Source organism: Podarcis liolepis, assembly GCF_965112155.1.
Source record: "Podarcis liolepis genome assembly, chromosome: Z".
NCBI lineage: Eukaryota > Metazoa > Chordata > Lepidosauria > Squamata > Lacertidae > Podarcis > Podarcis liolepis.
In genome coordinates, this window is record NC_139570.1 from 39,000,786 (window position 1) to 39,020,199 (window position 19,414).

The window sequence follows — 19,414 nt, forward strand, 5'->3', positions numbered from 1 at the left end:
TGGGCTGCTATTGTTCCTGCTATACGTTCAGGGCTGTGTACATTGTGCAGTTGACAGGAGGGTAGCGGTAAAGTTCAGAAATGCTTACTTGCACAACTTTTACATGATTTATTCCATTGCTGTAAGTTGTTTGAGTTACTTTTGTACAAAAAGCAACTTATAACTTTAAATAATATTAGTCAAGGAGAAGAGCAAATAACTAAAAGGGGAACTGGATTCCACTTGTTATGTCTGCTAGACATTTAGCATCTCTTTTGGCTTCTGAGATCTCTTCAGACATGTTTGCAAGTATGTCTTCACAATCAGGAAGTATAGTAACTTTCCCTAAAAATATCTCTGTATATCCTCAATACGACGATTTCTGCTCCCAGTATTGCATTCTTTGGATTTTCTGCATCCATGCCAAATTGCAGTTGACACACAACCTTACATAAAGCTGAACTTGAATTGTTGTAAAGCCAGAACCTCACAGTCTCAAATAATTATTGACTCCTCCACCTCACTCCAAATGAGGCATTTGTATTATGTGCTTATTTTACAACTGAACCATGTTTTATCTCCTCCCAACGGTTTGACCTGTGTTTCTTTTTTAATGCTGTCCACTCAGGACAACAGTTGGCAGCCATCACTGCCTGGGATACGTCTGCCACCAACCTGACAGCTCACATAAACCTTGTAACCCCATTTGGTGGGTAACTGAATCCTTCCTCTTTCTCAGTGTTTCTGCAAAGCCATGCTGTTGCCTTGCACGTCTGTGTCCACACCAGCTGCTTTTTTAAAAGAAAGGCACCTTCCTTTTGTTCTGTTCAGAAGCTTGCTTTCTATTTTTAAAGCTTTTTATATCTAGAAAAAGTGTTGGAAAGGTTGGGTCAGACTTTGTGCATGAATGAAACTCTGACTTAGGATCTTGACTTTTAAGATTTGTGCAAGTGGGTGGTGGAAAGGAGTCTGCTGGTTCTGAATATTGGGTCAGAATCCTGCATGGACCTTTTGTGGTGGTAATTACATTATATGCTTTGATAGTCCACATGTGAAGAGATGTAAAAAGGATGTGTTAAAAATGTTTGAGCAGTGTTCAGATAGTTTGCTAGAGAATAGGCACCCTGTTCTTCTCGCTGAATTAGGCATCCACCTCTGATAATGGAGACATGCTTTCCTCTGAGAACATGGCTTAATTTCTAGGCATTTAGGTCCCCCAGTGGCAGCTGATCAAGTGAAGCTGCCTCAAACATCACAATTGTGTGTATATTGAAGAAATCCACTACACCTTAAACCTTTGTCCACAACCCAAAGAAGAGTTCAAACACTCCCTGGGCTGTTGAATTCTTGTGGTCTATCATCCTCATAATTTTCCAAGACCAACATTCCTGGTGACAACCTTCTTTCATGTAAACTCCATTTATGCCTAGCTGGTTTTGAATCATCATGTGCATTTTTTCCTTTTAAGTCTTTCTAAATAACAGCAACCTATTCTCTAGATGCCTTTCTATTATTATTATTATTATTATTATTATTATTATTAAATGTATTATCCTCAGCTTTCAAAAACATCCTCAAGGCAGAGTGCTTTGACAAAAATGGCTTAACTTCTCAGTTGTGATGACCAGCTACCCTTTGGGATAGTTTATGCAACTGGCAAATTCAAGTGTTAATGTTGCAGATGGAATGGGGTGCTGTTTTTTCTTCATATTTACCGGTACATGTCACCCTGTAAAAAAAACCCCAAACGCCCTGTACCTTGAAAATTGGCATGTGAGGTGGAAGAGTTGAGTCTAACCTTGCAGATGTATTATCTTTCTACAGATAGACTTAAAAAAAACCTGGGGAATGTTCAAACATATAACTCTCTTGCTGCGTGAAATGGTTCCGTTCAAGCAAAAAGAATATCACTCACTTTTGCTGGTCTGTGTAAACTTGCCATCTTGCAAGAATTAGAGAGTAGAGATGTAGACTTGAAATTCCATCATGTATTTTGTTCTGTGTTGTGTATGTAGAAGTCTGTCTTAATGTAGTAAAAGTTTTTAAAGTTTCTGTGTTTCTGTTTGAAGCATTTTATGCTTTATTCCAATGTTATGCATTTTATTTTTTGAAAAGAGCTTGATTTCTTTTTTTTGGACGGGGGCAGAGGAAACATAAGATTTTTCTGCACCCCCCCCCCCGGTTTATGCTTGGCTGTTTGGGACTCTTTCTGGTGCTATGTCTGCATTTAGATATTACCGAAGATACGGGGCCCTCATTCTTGGTAATACTGTGGTTTTTGGCATGGAGTTCTTCAAGCAGCTGTCTAAATAGCAGGATCTGAATGCTGCCAGTGTGACTTTTTCCCCTTGCTGTGAGAGGAAGGCCTTTTCCTTTCTCATACATTTGCTTCAAGTTGTGAAGAGACACTGGCTATTTCATTACTTGTATCTAGGAACTAATTATCTCTCATTGAGGTAACTCCATTAAAGATATTTAACCCTCCCATTTTTATGGGGAATCCTGACTATTTTCTCCCTACCAGCAGTCCAAACACTGGGGGCATATTTCTTCTTTAACCACTGCAAGGCAGCTATTTTTCCACTAAACTGGTGCCCTCTGGAAATTTTACCAGAGATTGTGTTGCATTAGGGCAGAGGAGATGTAACGACAGACACTTCGTCTTTCCTGAGAATAAAGCATGAACAAAAACCAGGGAAGTAGGAGTAACTGAATTCCTACTTATGCCTCCCTAGTGATTTTACAAAAGGGAGTAGTAAACAATGCAAGAAGAGCTTTGTTCCCCCTTTGGATGGTTGGAGAAGATGCCCCTGTGCCTTGAGTAATTACACAGAAGCAGGGATTTCGGCAGGGATTTTTCCTCTTGCTCCTTGCAGCACTCAGATGTGGCAAAACCCACCTGCCGGTAAAACATCTTCTGCAGAATTAATGTACAGCTTCTGTCCACAGGACTGTTGGAAGATCTATGAGACACTTAAACAACTGTGGTTAATGCCTGGTAGCCAGAGGGCAGGTGTACACGTAAGGTTTTCCTTGACCCTTCTTCCTGAAGGCTCATAGTGTGCTGGCTTGATGCTTGCAAGGCAACCCTCCCTTGCATATACTTAACAGCTGGAGGGTGGCATCATATAGCACCACTTCGTGACAGTCTTTCAAAGCCATTTTTGCCTTTTGCTCAGCATGCTTGTATTAAGCATCACCCTATTGTATGGATCTTGCATTTTTGCCAGTCAAAAATCCTTTATAAAACAATCCCCCTAAAATGTTCCAGCTACCCGAAGCCGGAGCCGATCGAATATTCAAGTGGACCAGCATGCAGACCATGATGGATTCTCCCAGGAAACGATACAAGAAGTTCAACCAGAAGAAGTATTAGTTATTTCTCTCGGGACTGGGCCCCAAATAACTCCAGGAATGATGTCAGAAAACGAGGTATTGACCCAGCGAGGCTTTGAGATCTGTGTAGGTGAAAGTAGGTGCTGTGCAACACAGGATGCTACCTTAAATTCAGATAGTACTAGGTGCTGTGGAACTAGGAAAACATTAACTGCTGTTTTCCAACAGCAAACAAGTATCTGTCCCTCCTTGATCCAGCTTTCAGCAAACATGAAGTAGTACTTCCTTCGCATATGGGTTTGGTTAACTGCAGTTAGTATATATTGTCTGGACCCACAAACCATGGTCAGCATTAACAATGTTTAGTTTAAGCAAGCCAGTTTCATAAATTGTACTTTGAAGTTGACTTTAAAAAAAGAAGTTCATAATAACTTGTTATTTGAACCCAAAATAAGTTTTGGGTTAAACACAACAAGCTGTGGGTAACCAGAAGCAAAAGCTTATGAGCTCCTTCCCTCAGCCATATGAGAGCGCTCATTCATGTCACAGTAAACCATGATTTCATGTGACATCTGAACAGTTGTTGGATGTGGGCTTTCTGGGTGAGGTGCCTATCACTTCTATATTCAGGACAATAAATGTTAAGACAGACTCATGGCAACTTGATAATTCACCACCTCATCTCCCGACCCCCGATGTGAAGGTGAAGAAGATGTAATGGATCCTGTGATGTAAATGTTAGATTTATTATGGGCTTCACAAGCACTTGGCAAAAATGATAGCTGTATTTGCCATTGTTAGTGAATATACATCTATTATTTCTTAAATATAGACAGTTTAATTTAGTACGGGATGTCTGCTATGTTCTAATGACTCCAAACAAATTGGAGAAGCAGTTCTGATACCAAATCGCTACAATCCAAAAGTTTGATGGCACTAGAAGCCAGAGAGACTCTAAGTTAAAAATTCTGTCTTAAAGGTATTTGGCAAACAACAATTCTTTATTGACTGTCAATCCATGACCAAAATGCTGATCACTCCCACCCCCTTTTCCTAGGTTTTAAACATGCAGCTTGCTGACGGAGGGCAAGGAGATGTCCCTGTTGATGAAACCAAACTCCACGGTAAACCTGATAAAACCTTGCGCTTTTCCCTCTGCAGTGATAATCTGGAAGGAATATCTGAAGGTGATGGCCTCTTGTCTGTCAGGCAATATTTAATAGGAGCTTCTGTTCATTGTAGCTGGTGTGTGCTTTGTATCTCAGCCACTGTTATAAATGCTGTGATAGCTGCTCATTCCATTGGCCAATAATGTTTTGGTGTTTTTTTTTATATATATATATAACTTTTTGGTGCAGTTTTCTTTTTGATCACCTTGTCTAATGACTTCTGTTTGGTTCCTGGTTGCATTTAGTTGGGTGTATATTTCTTCTTACTGGGTGCGGGGAGATCAGGCTAAATAGCACCATCTCCTTCCAACAGGCCCTTCAAATCGATCCAATTCTGTGTCATCGTTGGACTTGGAGGGGGAATCTGTGTCCGAACTTGGTGCAGGCGGCCCATCAGGGAGCAATGGGGTGGAAGCCCTGCAACTGCTGGAGCATGAGCAAGGTTAGTGCTGACAATGAACACAGCCCAAGGTGTAGCTCGCAGATGCTGAACTCACTGCCTTTTTTGGTTTATGCTTATTTAGTTAGTTTAAAAGATTTTTTAATCCCACTCTTCACACACACAAAAAGTCTTACAAACGCCAATGGCAAAAAAGTGACTTGCTAATACCAGTGATTCGTCCGTGCTCTCAAATTTATTATAGTCGAACCTTAGTTTTCAAACCTCTCGGCTGCCAGATGCCGAAAACCCGGAAGTGAATGCTTCCATTTTTGAACGCACCTCGGAAGTCGAATGGCTTCCAAGGCACATTTCTCAATTTTCCCCGTTGAACTTGCTGACAGCCCTTTGATCCTCGGTTTTTTAACATTTTGGAAGTCGAGCGGAACGGATTACATTCAAAAACCGAGGTTCCACTGTGTCTAAAAAGACACAGTGCAAAATAAAAGCAGGTGGGTATGCATTAGGAAAATAAGCAAACTTGGAACCTATTCCCGCTTTTACTCTATAAGAAGCCTAGGGCAGTGTACATTGTCCTCCTCCCCACCCCCCAAGTTGCAGGTCATGATTAAAGAGGAAAACTTAAAGCACAGTTTCAGTATTTGGACAACCTGCACTGACCTGAAAAGCCCAGGAAGTAAAGCAGGTGCAAGCTTATCTTCTGGAGACTGCATGGTTGCAGTAAACCATATTCTGACATGCAGACCAGTCACGTGTGTGTGCTTACTTCATGTTTGTAAACAGAGTGTGCTACTTGTGCCGTTCCTAATACCTTGGGAGCTAATGGTTTTGATGCACGCCATGGATGGGTGCCTAGAGTTGGCTGCTTCAACTGTGGTCTACTCAAGTGTGGTGAAAGATGGTTTAGATGCTAAAATGGGTTGTCTCCAACCAAGTTCTATTTGAGCCTAGACCCATTGAAATTGATGTTCCTAAGTGAGCTGTGTACATTAATTTCAGTGTGTCTAACTTTGAGTAACAGCAGCACTGGGTACAACCCACTTTCTCTGGATTTCTTCTTTACCTATGCATTGTCCTTCTCTTTCCAGGGGTGATCAAATACAAAGAAGGACATTGATCTTGTATCTGTAACAGTTGAGTGGAAGAGGGAATTCTGGCAGGTGATTTCCCCCCTCATCCCTGTTTGATAAGCTATGCCTGCCAAAATTCCTGCTTCTCTTAAAGGTTCAATAAGCCTTCTGTCTTCTTTTTATGTGGTCATCCTGCCTCATGTTTACCTCAGTTCCCCACCTTTAAAAACACAAGCTATGAAATAATTGCGTAGGGATGCAGAGTGTTTTAACCAAACTCTGATCTTTTTACAATAGCAACCACTCAGGATAACCTTGATGATAAGCTCCGTAAATTTGAGATCCGTGACATGATGGGGTTAACAGATGACAGGGATATCTCTGAGACTGTGAGCGAGACCTGGAGCACTGATGTTCTGGGGAGCGACTTCGATCCAAATATTGACGAGGACCGCTTGCAGGAAATTGCAGGTAACTGGTCTGCTGTTTGATGCAAGAAAAACACTGGTCCTTCTGCAAAGCAGTGAGGTCCCTGCACTCTGTATTTGGATGTGTGTTTTGAAGCAGGTACCCAAAAAGAGCGCACTGCACAATTGTTGCCATGCTTTAAGGTTGAAACTATACATTTACTTAAGTCAGGAAATATCTTGCAACTGTTCAAAGTTAGGAAACACCTTTTAACAAATCATGACCAGCAGGTTGAGAACAAATCTTGGCTACAGATCATGGCTTCTGGGGAGCAATGCAAAACTATGATCTTGTCCAGATATAACATCAGTTTACGGGTTGCACTTTCTTTCCTCCAAGCGCTAGCAGGGAGGAGCAGAGGAGGTCATTTAAAGCATATTCATGCAATTTACAGACTGGGTTAAAGGATTCTCTGCATGGAGTGCTTTACCACAGTTCCCCAGAAGGTTGTTTTGCCTCGCAGTGCTAAATGTAGGATGCATGGTCTTGACAGCACCTGATATAGTAACATGGTTACAGCTACTCAGGTTTAGACAGGATTTGCTTGGATGGAAGAACCAATAGAGGGCTGCATAGACATTTCCCTTAGCATTCTGTAGGAAGAGCAGGGTGTAAGTGTAATAAGCAGGAACTCATTGTATGGTTACTTCCATTGCCAGTGGCCCACTTCCACCCCACAGATGTGGGGAGGAACCATGCAATTTGAGTAATACATGAAATCGGGGTAACTCATGTGGACATCCAGTAAAGGTGAATGTTGAAGAATCAGGACGGATAAAAGAAAGTATTTCCTCATGCACTGCAGAGTTAAACTTTGGAACTAATTCTCACAGAAGCAGTGAAGGCCACCAACTTGGATGACATTAAAGAGGATTAGACAAATCCATGGAGGAGAGGGCTGCTAGCCATGATGGCTATATTCTGCCTCCACAGTTGGAGACAGTAATCCTTCTGAATTCCAGTTAGCTGGAAACATCAGGAGGGGAGAGCGCTCTTGTTCTTGGATCCTCCTTGCAAATTTCCGACAGGCTTGCCACTGAGACTGGAATGCTGTGCTAGATGGGCCATTTGCCTGATCCAGCAGGGCACTTCTTAGATTCTTAAAAGATTGCAAGCTTCTCATGGGTGGTGGCCCATGTTGTTTAGTGAGAATAAAGGTAAAGGGTCCAGTCCAGAACATTAGGTCCAGTTGTGACCGACTCTGGGGTTGCGGTGCTCATCTTGCTTTATTGGCCGAGGGAGTCGGCGTACAGCTTCTGGGTCATGTGGCCAGCATGACTAAGCTGCTTCTGGCAAACCAGAGCAGTGCACGGAAATGCCGTTTACCTTCCTGCCGGAGAGGTATCTATTTATCTACTTGCGCTTTGACGTGCTTTTGAACTGCTAGGTTGGCAGGAGTAGGGACCGAGCAACAGGAGCTCACCCGATCGCGGGGATTCGAACCGCCGACCTTCTGATCAGCAAGTCCTAAGCTCTGTGGTTTAACCCACAGCACCACCTGCGTCCCCTTAGTGAGAATAGGGGCAACTTAATGTTTTCCAGGTGGATAAGGTTTTTGCCTCTTGGACATTCGCTACTGGACAGCCAGAAAATGGATCCTTTCAGAGCTAACATGAGGGATAAAGGGTAGATGTAATTGCCTTTGGGTACCTCCCTGCCATTAACAAATTGTGGGTTGCTTCCTCAGGTGCCGCAGCTGAGAATATGCTGGGAAGCTTGCTGTGTTTGCCTGGTTCAGGATCGGTGCTTTTTGACCCCTGCACAGGCTCAACCATCTCGGAAACCACCAGTGAAGCTTGGAGCGTTGAAGTGCTACCAAGTGATTCAGGTTAGACTCCTCAGTTTTAAAGATAACTGATTTGTCTGTATGTCCCACACAAGCAGGGTTATAATTATGAAGGAATGCTACCTTCTGGTTTCTTTGGTTAAGGAAACTTAACTTCATTTCCATATTGAACTTCCCATCTCTGTTGAACTTCTTACTGGAGACTTTAAAAAAATTCAGCAGGCTTTTAAATTGATTTTATAGTTTTAACACATTTTTAGTCTTATTGTGGGTCTTCTGTGCACTGCTTGGGGACAACTGTGCCAAAACAGTATACAAAATAAAATAAATAATCCTTCCCTACCTTCCAATCCCTTTCATATCTGGCAGAATCTCTGGATTCTGTCCAGCTAAGTTCTACTTAGAGTAGACCCATAGAGATTAACAAAGTTAAGATGGTCACACCCAGCTGTTTCAATGGGTCTACTCTGTGTAGGAATAATGTTGGACACGGTTCCTTGTCACTAACTTTAAATGCTTTCTGTGACATTTCTCCATCTCTTCTAGGCCCTTGTTTCCAATTATATTCTTGACCATGGCCTCTGTTCCTTCGACTCTTACCACCCTTAGCTGCTGGAGGTCTTTTGCTTCCTTAAACATTTCTGCGCTCTCTCCTTTGTGCCTGGAACTCTTTCCCAGAGGTGGATACAGAACCATTTCTCTTTGTCTTCATTCCTTTAAACCCACTTTAATTAATTTAAACCTTAAGCTTCAAGGGTGGCGGCACCTGTGCTTTGGAATTCCCTCCCATGCACATTAGGCAGGCATACCTTCATTGTACTGTTTTCGGTGCCTGCTAAAACCTTTTTTGTTCCAGCAATCCTGCCCAGGCACGTGATTTTAGTAGGTATGCTTCAAAATTACTGATTTTTTATTGTATTTTTTTTATTTATGTAGCCTGTTGATATTTGCTTTTATTGATATTTTAAATTAACACTTGAGACTGTCATGTACTCTGCTTAGAGGTCCATTGTTCTAGTAAGGAGGATTATAAATTTTGTTAAATAAAATAAAACATGGAGCTGCAGGTGCCTCTATCCATCTTCACCCCCTCTCTCCACCCCTATTAGATCTGTAAGCTCTTTCCGGGCCAGGTACCTGACTGCTGCCTATGAAATTCTGTAATGTGCTTTTTGCTGAGGGTGCTATATTAATAAATATTATACAGCTAATTTATTAATCTCCTACTAAAACACTGTCCAAAGGTGATTTACACACAACACAAAAAACACAAATACATTTAAAACAAGGCTAAAACCATGACAAGTGGACACTCATAGTAAACAATCATTTATTCACCTGGGGAAGCCCATCAGAACAAAAATAACTTGCGTTATTTCCAGAAAGGGCAGAATGTGGGTGCTTTTTATTCCACGGAATGGGGCAGCTTTTGAGACGTTTGTAACTTGCAGGAGAGATTCTCCTGCGGACTTCAGTGGTCTGCGGGTGTATAAGGGATAAGGCAGTGTTTTAAGTAACCTGGTCTCAAGCTGTATAGGGATGGATGTGTTAGTACCAACGCCTGAACTTGGCCTAGTAGCAAATAGACAGCCAGTACAAATCCCACAAGCAAGGTATTATATACTTGCTGATAGTTTGCCCCCACAAACACACTAGCTTCCTTGTTTTGCATTGGCTGTAGCCTCCAAATCAACCCCAAGGGATAGCCACAAAGAGAGTACATATTAGTGCTTCAACCGTGAGGTTACCAATGTATGGACAACTGTAGTCAACTAGTACAAGTAGTGCCTTTTCTCAACAGTAAACTCACCCATAAACACACTTTCTTTTTCTTTATGGTGGAGGAAGATACCGTTTGTTGGGTTGCTCCTCTCCAGACAGTGGGGCCATTCAAATGAGGCAACCTAGAAGCCTCCCATGGGAGAGTAGCCTCCCCTGGTCTTCCATTCTGCCTACTCACCCATGCAAATGTTTCCTTAATTCTCTACACAAACCTTGTATTCTGGGGCCATGGATCGATCCCAAACTATTTTCCTTATGGACCACTGCTGAGAGTCTTAGTGATTTTTCTTGTTGATTTTTATTCCTGTTGTAGCGATTATAATGCACTATGGTAGATGCCACATGAATTTTTTAAGTGCATTTGTATTTCTTCTTTTGTTCTTACGTATTTTGAATTCCATAGAATCAAATTGTCATACAGTAAAAGACCAATACAGAAGAAATAAAAGTAGCAATAAACATACTGTTAAAAATCTGTATGAATATTTAATGTAGACATGCTATGGACCATCTAAATGAAGCTTGTGGACCACTGGTGATGCACATACCAAAATTTGGGGATCCTTGCTCCAGGGAATTCTGAGGTTCTTTAGTTAGGAGATTTTCCACAAAGGGGAGATTATTAACATCAGGGGAGCTTCTGTGAAAGACAGCTTGCCTGCTACTTAGATCGCCAACATGCAGCTGCAAGGAAGGGTGATGAGTACATTTTGGGGCAGCCCTTCCCCAAGCTGATGCTCTCCAGATGTTCTTGGATACCCTGGACTCTTGACTATGCTGTTTGGAGCTGATGCCCCCAAACACCTGGAGGGCCACAAATTCACCTTCCCTCTTCTAGGGGGTTCATGTGGGGGTGATAATAAGGCCAAGAGATCCAGGTCAATGTACCATGTGAATTGAACATGACTCTGTGGCATCTGCACTGGGGTTCCAATGTTTGGGAAGCGTTCATGGAAGGTAGGAAATTTGTGAAAACTGGATGTAAAACTACAAGACTACTGTATCTAGAAGGTGACCTGTGTGTTGTATTTCTCCCCACCCACAATTTAGAGGCCCCAGATCTAAAGCAAGAGGAGAGGCTGCAGGAGCTTGAGAGCTGCTCTGGGGTGGGGAGCACCTCTGATGACACAGATGTGAGGGAGGTCAGTTCCCGCCCCAGCACACCAGGCCTCAGTGTCGTATCAGGTGAGACCTCAGAAAACAATACATTATGTGAACAGTTGAAGCTGTGTTATGTCTAATAAGACTGCTTGTCCGTCTAGCCTGGTATTGTCTATCCTGAATGGCAGCAGCAGTCCAAGATCTCAGGCAGGCGACTTCCTTAGCCCTGCTGCTGGAGATGCCAGGGATTTGAGAACTGGGGAAGTGACCTTAGCTCATATGGGCAGAGCATGATTTTGCATGTGAAAAGATCCCAGGTTCAATCAATAGTATCTCTAGACAAAAGGGTCAGGGAGCAGGTGAAAAGGAGGGAAGCATTCTTGGTCTGTGAGACTGGAGAGCCACTGCCAATCAGAGATGGATCAATCTGATCTGGCATGAAAAGCACTTTCCTGTGTTCCTAACTGTGTGTCTCTTATAAGTGTTTGGCCTCTTTGTAAAACTTGTATATGGGATTGTCATCCATAAGAAGGCCAAGTCCTTTTTCAATGGATGGTCTAGCTTCTCAAAATTGCTTCTCTCCTCTTGGCTCCATGCTAAGATGACTCTTGTGAGAGTTGTTTTGCTGCCTCCCCACAAATGGCAGCCTTTCAAAGCCAGACATATACTCACCACCCACGGAAGAATTTTAGCTGGTCTAAGATTCCTGACAGGGTTAGTGCCTGGGTAAAGAAAAAGTCAGTAAGCACTGTAGGAGGGTGCTCTTCGTGTGTGTTTCTTGCTGAAAAGAGGAGGAGAGTTCCTGCTCTAAGTTGTGAGGGTTGGCAGAGAGGGGTGTGGAGATTGATAACATGGCATGAAGGCAAGGAAATGCAATTATATATTCCTCCTCAGAGATTTAATTGGGGATGAGAATTAAAGAGTTAAGCCCAAAGCATTCATTGTCGTCATTCTGCTTTCTGGACTAGTCAAATTCCCATAGAATAATTGAAGCAGGAGGAGCTCATAATCCAGCTGTAAAATAAAGGAGGGGAAATTGCATGGCTTGGATTACTTCCTCAAGGTTAGAGTTTGGTCTTGCTGGACAGGGTTCTAGATGTGGAGAGCAGGAGGAGGCTCTTGTCCTATAAATCCCATGCATTCATTGCTCGAACAGATATCCACTCCAATGGTCTAGTAAGTTACTGTTGTGCTGAATGTCTTCAGACTTGGTGGCTTCCCTTTCAGCGAGGTCTCTTGTTCTCTCCTAAGGCATTAGCGCAACCTCTGAAGACATCCCAAACAAGATTGAGGACCTCCGATCCGAGTGCAGCTCTGACTTTGGTGGGAAGGATTCAGTAACCAGCCCTGACATGGACGAAACAGCTCATGGTAAGGGGAAGCATGGGCCATCCCGCGGTGAGTTTCCTGGCAGCTTAAACGTCAGTCCTGAAAGCATTTGAATTTATCAGATGGAGGGTGATGACATTCCTGATAGGGATGACCCGCCTGCTGGAGGCAGTCAAGGTCTTCAAATTATTGTGTCCTATCCAGGGGAGAGGAGTCATCCTGTCTCTCCAGACTGGCCCTTCATGTTGCTAGGGATGGTTGGGTCTTCACGTCTCTCCCTGTGTATGGAGAGAAACACTTGTCTGAGTACTTGTTTTTTGTGGATTTTTCTTTCTGTATACAATCTCAGTCCTCTCTTTACTTTCTGCTCTTCCTTGGTTGTTTCTGAATGTGTCTTGCGTGTTTCCCCCTGCCTGCCTCCCCCACCCTCCAGCACCATCACACCTTCCATTTTGTTTTCCATTATTCACACTATGTGGTTTTCAACATTGTGGTATATCACCAGCTAAACATTGCATTTTAGTGATATATCACAGTGTCTGAAACATGGAACTATGTAGGGTGGAGTGGGGGAGATTGGGCAGAGCAGCAGTCATGGAGATTAATAGGTGTGTGCTATGTGCACTGCGAATTCCTCCTCCCTCGTGTTTGGAGGGTGAACTCCTTCCACTCCTCCCTAGACAGAGGGAGAAGGAAGAATCATAGAATCATAGAATTGTAGAGTTGGAAGGGACCCTGAGGATCATCTAGTCCAACCCCCCGCAATGCAGGAATATGCAGCTGTCCCATATGGGGATTGAACCTGGAACCCTGGTGTTATCAGCACCACACTTTAACCAACAGAACTATCCAGCCGACCTGTGATTTCTGCATCAGGTAGAGACACCATGGTTAGAGGGGGGCACCGAGGCTGGGAGTGAGAGTGTTCTGCCATTGGAGGGGAAAGGGAGCCGAAAGGGCAGGTAGGCAGCCAGCCAGCCACCAGAGGATTCAGTTATTCCGCCCCTTGTAGTTTTGAAGGCTGTGCTTTGCAATACATTGCCAGCTCAATCATTCTGTAATGGTTCTCATGATGTGATCCACAAACCAGTGTTGGATGATGTATCGATACATCGCCCAGCCCTAAGACACACCTTTAGTTTTTCATTGTGTCCCCCCCACCTGCTGTTCTTGTAAAGGGGAGTGTGTAGTAGGGGATTTGACCCAGTTTTTTCAGGCACCTTGCAATTCTTAAATCACATCCTTCCTCTTCCTTTTAGAACAGATGGGGTAGACACCTTCTGTTGTTAATGAAACAGAAAGGAAACTAATTGTTAAAATGTCTAAAGGAACGTGGAAAGGCTTGATTTATGGTGGACAAGAAAGATTAAAATGGACGATAGGAACTCGTATTTGAAAAACATTTAATGCTTTTTTTGTTTCTTGCCATTAAAGAACTGGTGAAAGTCAAATGGCCATAATTAGCTGAGAGAAAGGAATTTGCTTTGAGATGGCATAGTCACAACTGTGATTTTAAAGGGAAAACATTAAGGTGGGTTGAGTGGCTGATAATATCCATAACATTAAAAGCTTCCAGTATGGAAAAGGTAGTTTTGTTTCAAACAGTGACTGTTGGTATTGTTAAACAGTTGATGACTGAACTATTAAAAATGATCAGATCAATGTTTGATGAAGATGAAGAAAATGAGCCAGAGGACTGAGGTGGAAAATGGAAAGAGGGAACACCCAGAGGTTACAATCGGTTGCAGTTCTGTATGGGAAGGAGTTTGGCGGGGGTTACCTTTGAGTTTCTGCCTAACATCTTGCGGTTTGTATGAGTGTTTTCATTCCTAGTGCTGAGTATCTATGGGTTCTCCTTAACTTCTTGGGGGTTGAGGTGTTCTTCCTTTCTGACACTCAGTCTGGAGAGACAGGATGACTCCATCTGGAATGGACACAAGACCCAGCAGGGGGAGTCATCCCTATCAGGAATGCTGTCCTCCCGCACCCAAATCTGTAAACTGAAATTCACTGTAAAGGGGGGGAAATTCTCCCTTGTGCCATGTGCTGAAGTAGAAACCCAAAATTCTCTGATGAGTAATGGTGGCATTTCTCTGTTGAGGGTGGGTGATATCCACTCAGGTTGTGGGCATGGGAGGAGAAGCCAAGTTTAAAGGAGGGGCATGTCACTCTTACCCAGAGGTCTGAGCAGATTACTTGTAGGGAGGACTTCTTGAAGCCCAGCCAAGGGCTGCTGATAGACCATCCTTGCATTAGGGCTTTCAGAGCAGGAGCCAATGAAGGTGATTATTGAATCTGGCAAGATTATCCCCACCAGGAATGAGGAAAAGATTGCAACTTCTCCCAAGTACTTGAGAGATGAATAATGTCTGGTAACATTGATTTAAATTATCCATAAAGGTAAAGGTAAAGGACCCCTGACAGTTAAGTCCAGTCGCAAACAACTCTGGGGTTACGGCACTCATCTCGCTTTACTGGCCGAGGGAGCCGGTGTACAGCTTCTAGGTCATGTGGCTAGCATGACTAAGCTGCTTCTGGTGAAACCAGAGCAGCACACAGAAACGCCGTTCACCTTCCCACTGGAGCAGTACCTATTTATCTACTTGCAGCTTGACATGTTTCAAACTGCTAGGTTGGCAGGAGCTGGGACCAAGCAACGGGAGCTCACCCTGTCGCGGGGATTCGAACTGCCGACCTTCTGATCGGCAAGCCCTAGGCTCAGTGGTTTAGACCACATTGCCACCCGCTTCCCTTAAAGTATCCATAGTGAAAGGCAAATCCTTTTGTATGTCAGAGTGCTGTAGGCATACTGGAGTAGGTGACCTCAGGTGATATCTCTGGCTTCTTAGGGTCTATGCAGCCTGTTAGTGAAGATCCTCCTGGTACTTTCTTAAACCCACTTCTCCATCTTTTAGGAACCAGCCAGGGGGCCTCTACCTTGTCTCATGCAGAATCCTTGCTTGCCATGTTCGATCCCTTGTCTTCCAACGAAGGTAATCCTGCAGCGTGTGGGCCACATGCATGTTAACAGTAGTGTTACTGCATTTGGTCCTCTTTCCATAGCTGCAAAACTTCCATGTGTTACCTGTAACTGTAAAGGGATGTGAAAGAACAGCGTTGGTGTAATGCTTTGCTTGGTCTGACGCTGGTGTTTTTTCCAGCAGTGGTGAGGCCCAAAGTGCACTATGCAAGACCTTCACACCCCCCGCCAGACCCCCCGATCCTGGAAGGGACCCTAGGAGGCAACGAGGCAAGGCTGCCCAATTTCAGCTCCCACACTGCTATAATCATTGACTCCGAAGTGTTCAGGCAGCGGTATTCCTATCCTGAGAGGCTCGTGCGGAGCAGGAGCTCTGATATAGTGTCATCTGCCCGGAGGCCAATGAGTGACCCTGGTTGGAACAGGCGAGCCGGCAACGAGGAGAGGGAGCTTTCTGTGCTTGGCTGTGTAGGGGGAACTCCTTTGCTGACAGCCTCTCAGTCTTCTTCCTCATCTCCTAGCAGAGATTCCTGCAGAGGAGAGGTAAGAGAAGACAAACTAAGCCTCTCAATGGCTTTCTCGAATCAAAGCTTTATAGCTAAGTAATGCATTAAGTTTCACCTCTATCTAAAAGCATTTTGTGTGTATTATGTGTAAGCTTGGTTGCTACCTCAACTTTTTCTTAAGCTAGAACTCCCTTGAACTGGAGCATAGTTAAACTATGAAACTTGCTTCCACAGGAGGCAGTGGTGGCCCCCAATTTGGATGGCTTTAAAAGAGGATTAGCTTAATTCACGGAGGGCAAGGATATCAGTAGTTACTAGCCATGATGGCTATGTTTTGCCTCCACTGTCAGAGGCATGGTTTCTCTGAATACCAGTTTCTGGGAATCCCAGGTGGGCAAAGTGCTGTGGCACTCCTAGCCAGCTTGCTTCCCACAGGCATCTGCTTGGTCCCTGTGAGAACAAGGTGCTGAACTAGTTGGGCCTTGGCCTGATCCCGCAGACTTAATTTTACAGCCCTTTGTTCTTAACTCCATACACATTACAGTTTGGGAGTACTGAAAAGCCACAAAATGTGGTGTTGGCTGCAGAATTCCTAAGAATCCCAAGGGTTTCTTTCCCCTTTGAAGCAAGACCACTGTATTTTAATACTTTGTTGGAAGCGCCCAAGTGGCTGGGGAAACCCAGCCAGATGGGTGGGGTATAAATAATAAATTATTATGATTATTATTAAGCTTTTAGTCCTTTCAAAGGTTTAAGAAGCAAGCTTCTAGCCCTTATGAATATATGTTTGAAACTGTGTGACTAATATGGGATTTCAGTCTCTTGTATAGATCCTTTCTACTTTTCATAAGTAGCTCAAAGCAGAATGCACCAGGCAGAAACTGGTTGGCAATTTTTACACAAGTCACAGAATTCAGTGTTTTTGTAGCATAGAGGCCACACTGCCCTGTCTTTTAATCTGCCAGTTTTCTCCTGTGGAAAGCTGATGAGGCTGTGAGAGGCTAAACAGTCAGTCACCCTTGACCTCAGAGGAGTGTCCCCCACACACCCATTAGCTTTTGTGGTTGAGCAAGTGGGGGGAAGTCACCAACATCCCTTTTAGTCCTGCATAAAGGGGTAGAAGAGTCCACTATGCCCCCTCTGTCTCCTGCACATGGAGCAAAGAACTGAACGCTCTAGTGCTCTCGGTTGATCAAAAGAGACAGGTTCTTCTTATCAGATATAGGTCCATGTGTCAACAGCCTCTTTGTATGATTCAAAAGGGATGGACTGTGATTCATGCAGAGGGCAGAGTTTCAGTGGTGGCTGCTACTGCTACATGACCCTCCATGGTTGGATTACAGTTCCCATTTTCTCTGGCCACTGGCCGTGCTGGCTGCTGGGGCTGGTGGAAGTCCAGCGACATCTAGAGGGTCCCAGGTCCCCCCTGATTTCAAGTATTGAATTTAAATATGCTAATATTCAATTCATGTTTGAATTGATTACTTGGTTTTAAAATCCTATGGTTTTTTTTTTAAAAAAACCCTGCTTCTTACAAGCCTCCAACCAGAGTTTAACATTTATTAACATTCAACAGAATCAGATAAGGCAGAATGAAAACAGCAGGTTGGATCTAGTAGTTATTTCAACTTTTCTGCTGAAAAATCAACAGGAAAAGATACTCGTGACTCAAGTTCCATTGATTTCAACTAAAGTCTAGACCTGACTCAACACATCTCTCCCCAAACAGGTTGAGGATCGCAAAGACAGCGACGATGAGAAATCTGACCGGAACAAACCATGGTGGAGGAAACGTTTTGTTTCAGCTATGCCCAGAGGTGTGGTTTTATATCTCACTTCTTGGATAAGTTATGTGTATAATGCCTTATTTCTTCTACTGTGCATTTGTCTAGTGGCAGTGCAGTTCCTGTGGCCACAACCCAGCTGTGGGTTGAAGACCAGTGTCCTAACATATCACCCTAAATAGGGAGCAAAAAATCAGTTTTGGTTATTTGTTCAAAAGCTGGACTTGGGCAAGTTTTCTTTTTAAAAAAATTAAAAAATGATTTTCAGCAGCAATACCATAAGCATATCATAAAAACAAGAACAACAAATGGAGTACATATTATTGACTTGTCGGTTACAAAAAGTAACAGTTAGGTACATGCATAGTAAGTTCACTGATTAGTTACCTGGGTGAGGTAGTCCTCTCCATTGACATACATGTGTTGTAGGGGGTTGCAATAACTGTGCTGACTTATTGATGCGAGCAATGTTTTTACTGCCTGGTTGACAGAGGCCTGGTTGACAGAGGCAAATAAGCAATTCCAAAAACCCAATGATATATCCAACTAAAGGAAGGGCATGCAAAACCTGAATATATTAAATGGCAATCATATTTTTTCAAATGGCACAGGGAGAGATACTTGTATATCTTAAACTGAACTATATGAAATAAAATCCCACCATACTCAGTCTTCCTGCCCCTTAGATACCTGTAAATTATGTGTTATTTCTTATGCACCTACTAAATTCTGAAGGTTTTTTATAACATAATGGATATAGTCATTTTTTAAGCAATTTCTGTTGTGCTGTAGAGATACTGGGAGTTGGCTTTTGTTGAAAGTTCCTTTTAGTTAAAAAACAAAACAAAACAAAACAAAAAAACCTGATTGTCTTGCCCCGAAAACAGCTTGTTCGCTTCTTTGCCTGCTGATGCCTTGTTTCAGCTCCAAGTGTTGTTGCAGGAAGACTGGTGGGTTACTTTATATATATATATGTACCTGTTTACCTATCACCTGGAGTTGTGGCAATATCACTCAAAACATGCCTAGAATAAGCTCTCTCTCATGGGATTTTTGCACCAGTGGTATTTTTATTTTAATTTTATTTATTGAATTTATATACTGTCTTATACCTGGTGGTCTCTGGGCAGTTCACAGAATTTCTCTCCCTCTCACTCCTCAGATCCTTTCTCTCATTACCATGGGGTGAAATGTTTTTTTGGGATAATCTTGTGCAAACTGAGCTGTCATAGAAGTTCCTATTTCAAATTAAAATTCTTCTGCCTTCCGCCTTCTCCACATCCCCAGCTCCCATCCCATTTAGGAAAAAAGAGAAGCAGGACAAGGACAAAGAGGACTTTGTGCCTGATAGATACAACGCTCTTCAAGGTTAGTAGTTGCTGCTGAATTTTATAACATGGTTGACTTTAAATAAAGAAGATCTCAAGGACTCTTAATCCTGGTCTAGGGATTCAGATAGGATTTACCTATACTTACTACAGTGGTGCCCCGCAAGACGAATGCCTCGCAAGACGGAAAACTCGCTAGACGAAAGAGTTTTCCGTTTTGGAGGTGCTTCGCAAAACGAATCTCCTATGGGCTTGCTTCGCAAGACGACAATGCCTTGCGAGTTCCTGCGGTTTTTCCCCCCTTTCCCCCCCTTTTTCTAAGCCGCTAAGCCGCTTATCAGCTGATCCGATCAGCAGATAAGCTGCTAAAAGCCGCTAATAGTGCTAATCCGTCAA

The 19,414-nt window shown here is 43.3% G+C and overlaps 1 protein-coding gene across 25 annotated transcripts in view; it reads left to right on the forward strand.

The window, feature by feature from the left end:
• Positions 1–19,414, forward strand: part of GAPVD1 (GTPase activating protein and VPS9 domains 1) — a 50,879-nt gene that overhangs the window by 20,683 nt on the left and 10,782 nt on the right. For 4 of the 25 annotated variants that reach the window (XR_014521563.1, XM_083485615.1, XM_083485622.1 and 1 more), the window contains exons 7-18: positions 608–688; positions 3,251–3,411; positions 4,373–4,502; positions 4,798–4,926; positions 6,252–6,425; positions 8,110–8,250; positions 11,041–11,175; positions 12,343–12,462; positions 15,336–15,413; positions 15,582–15,943; positions 17,636–17,723; positions 18,978–19,058. Coding sequence is in view for 19 of the 25 variants with exons in the window: in XM_083485615.1 (XP_083341741.1) it covers positions 608–688; positions 3,251–3,411; positions 4,373–4,502; positions 4,798–4,926; positions 6,252–6,425; positions 8,110–8,250; positions 11,041–11,175; positions 12,343–12,462; positions 15,336–15,413; positions 15,582–15,943; positions 17,636–17,723; positions 18,978–19,058 (1,680 nt within the window). In the remaining 6 variants the exon portion in view is untranslated. Of the gene's footprint in view, positions 1–607; positions 689–3,250; positions 3,456–3,500; positions 3,614–4,372; positions 4,503–4,797; positions 4,927–6,251; positions 6,426–8,109; positions 8,251–9,064; positions 9,130–11,040; positions 11,176–12,342; positions 12,463–15,335; positions 15,414–15,581; positions 15,944–17,635; positions 17,724–18,977; positions 19,059–19,414 lie in introns of those variants that run through there. The other 21 variants (XM_083485628.1, XM_083485620.1, XM_083485629.1 and 18 more) reach the window with 14 other exon arrangements.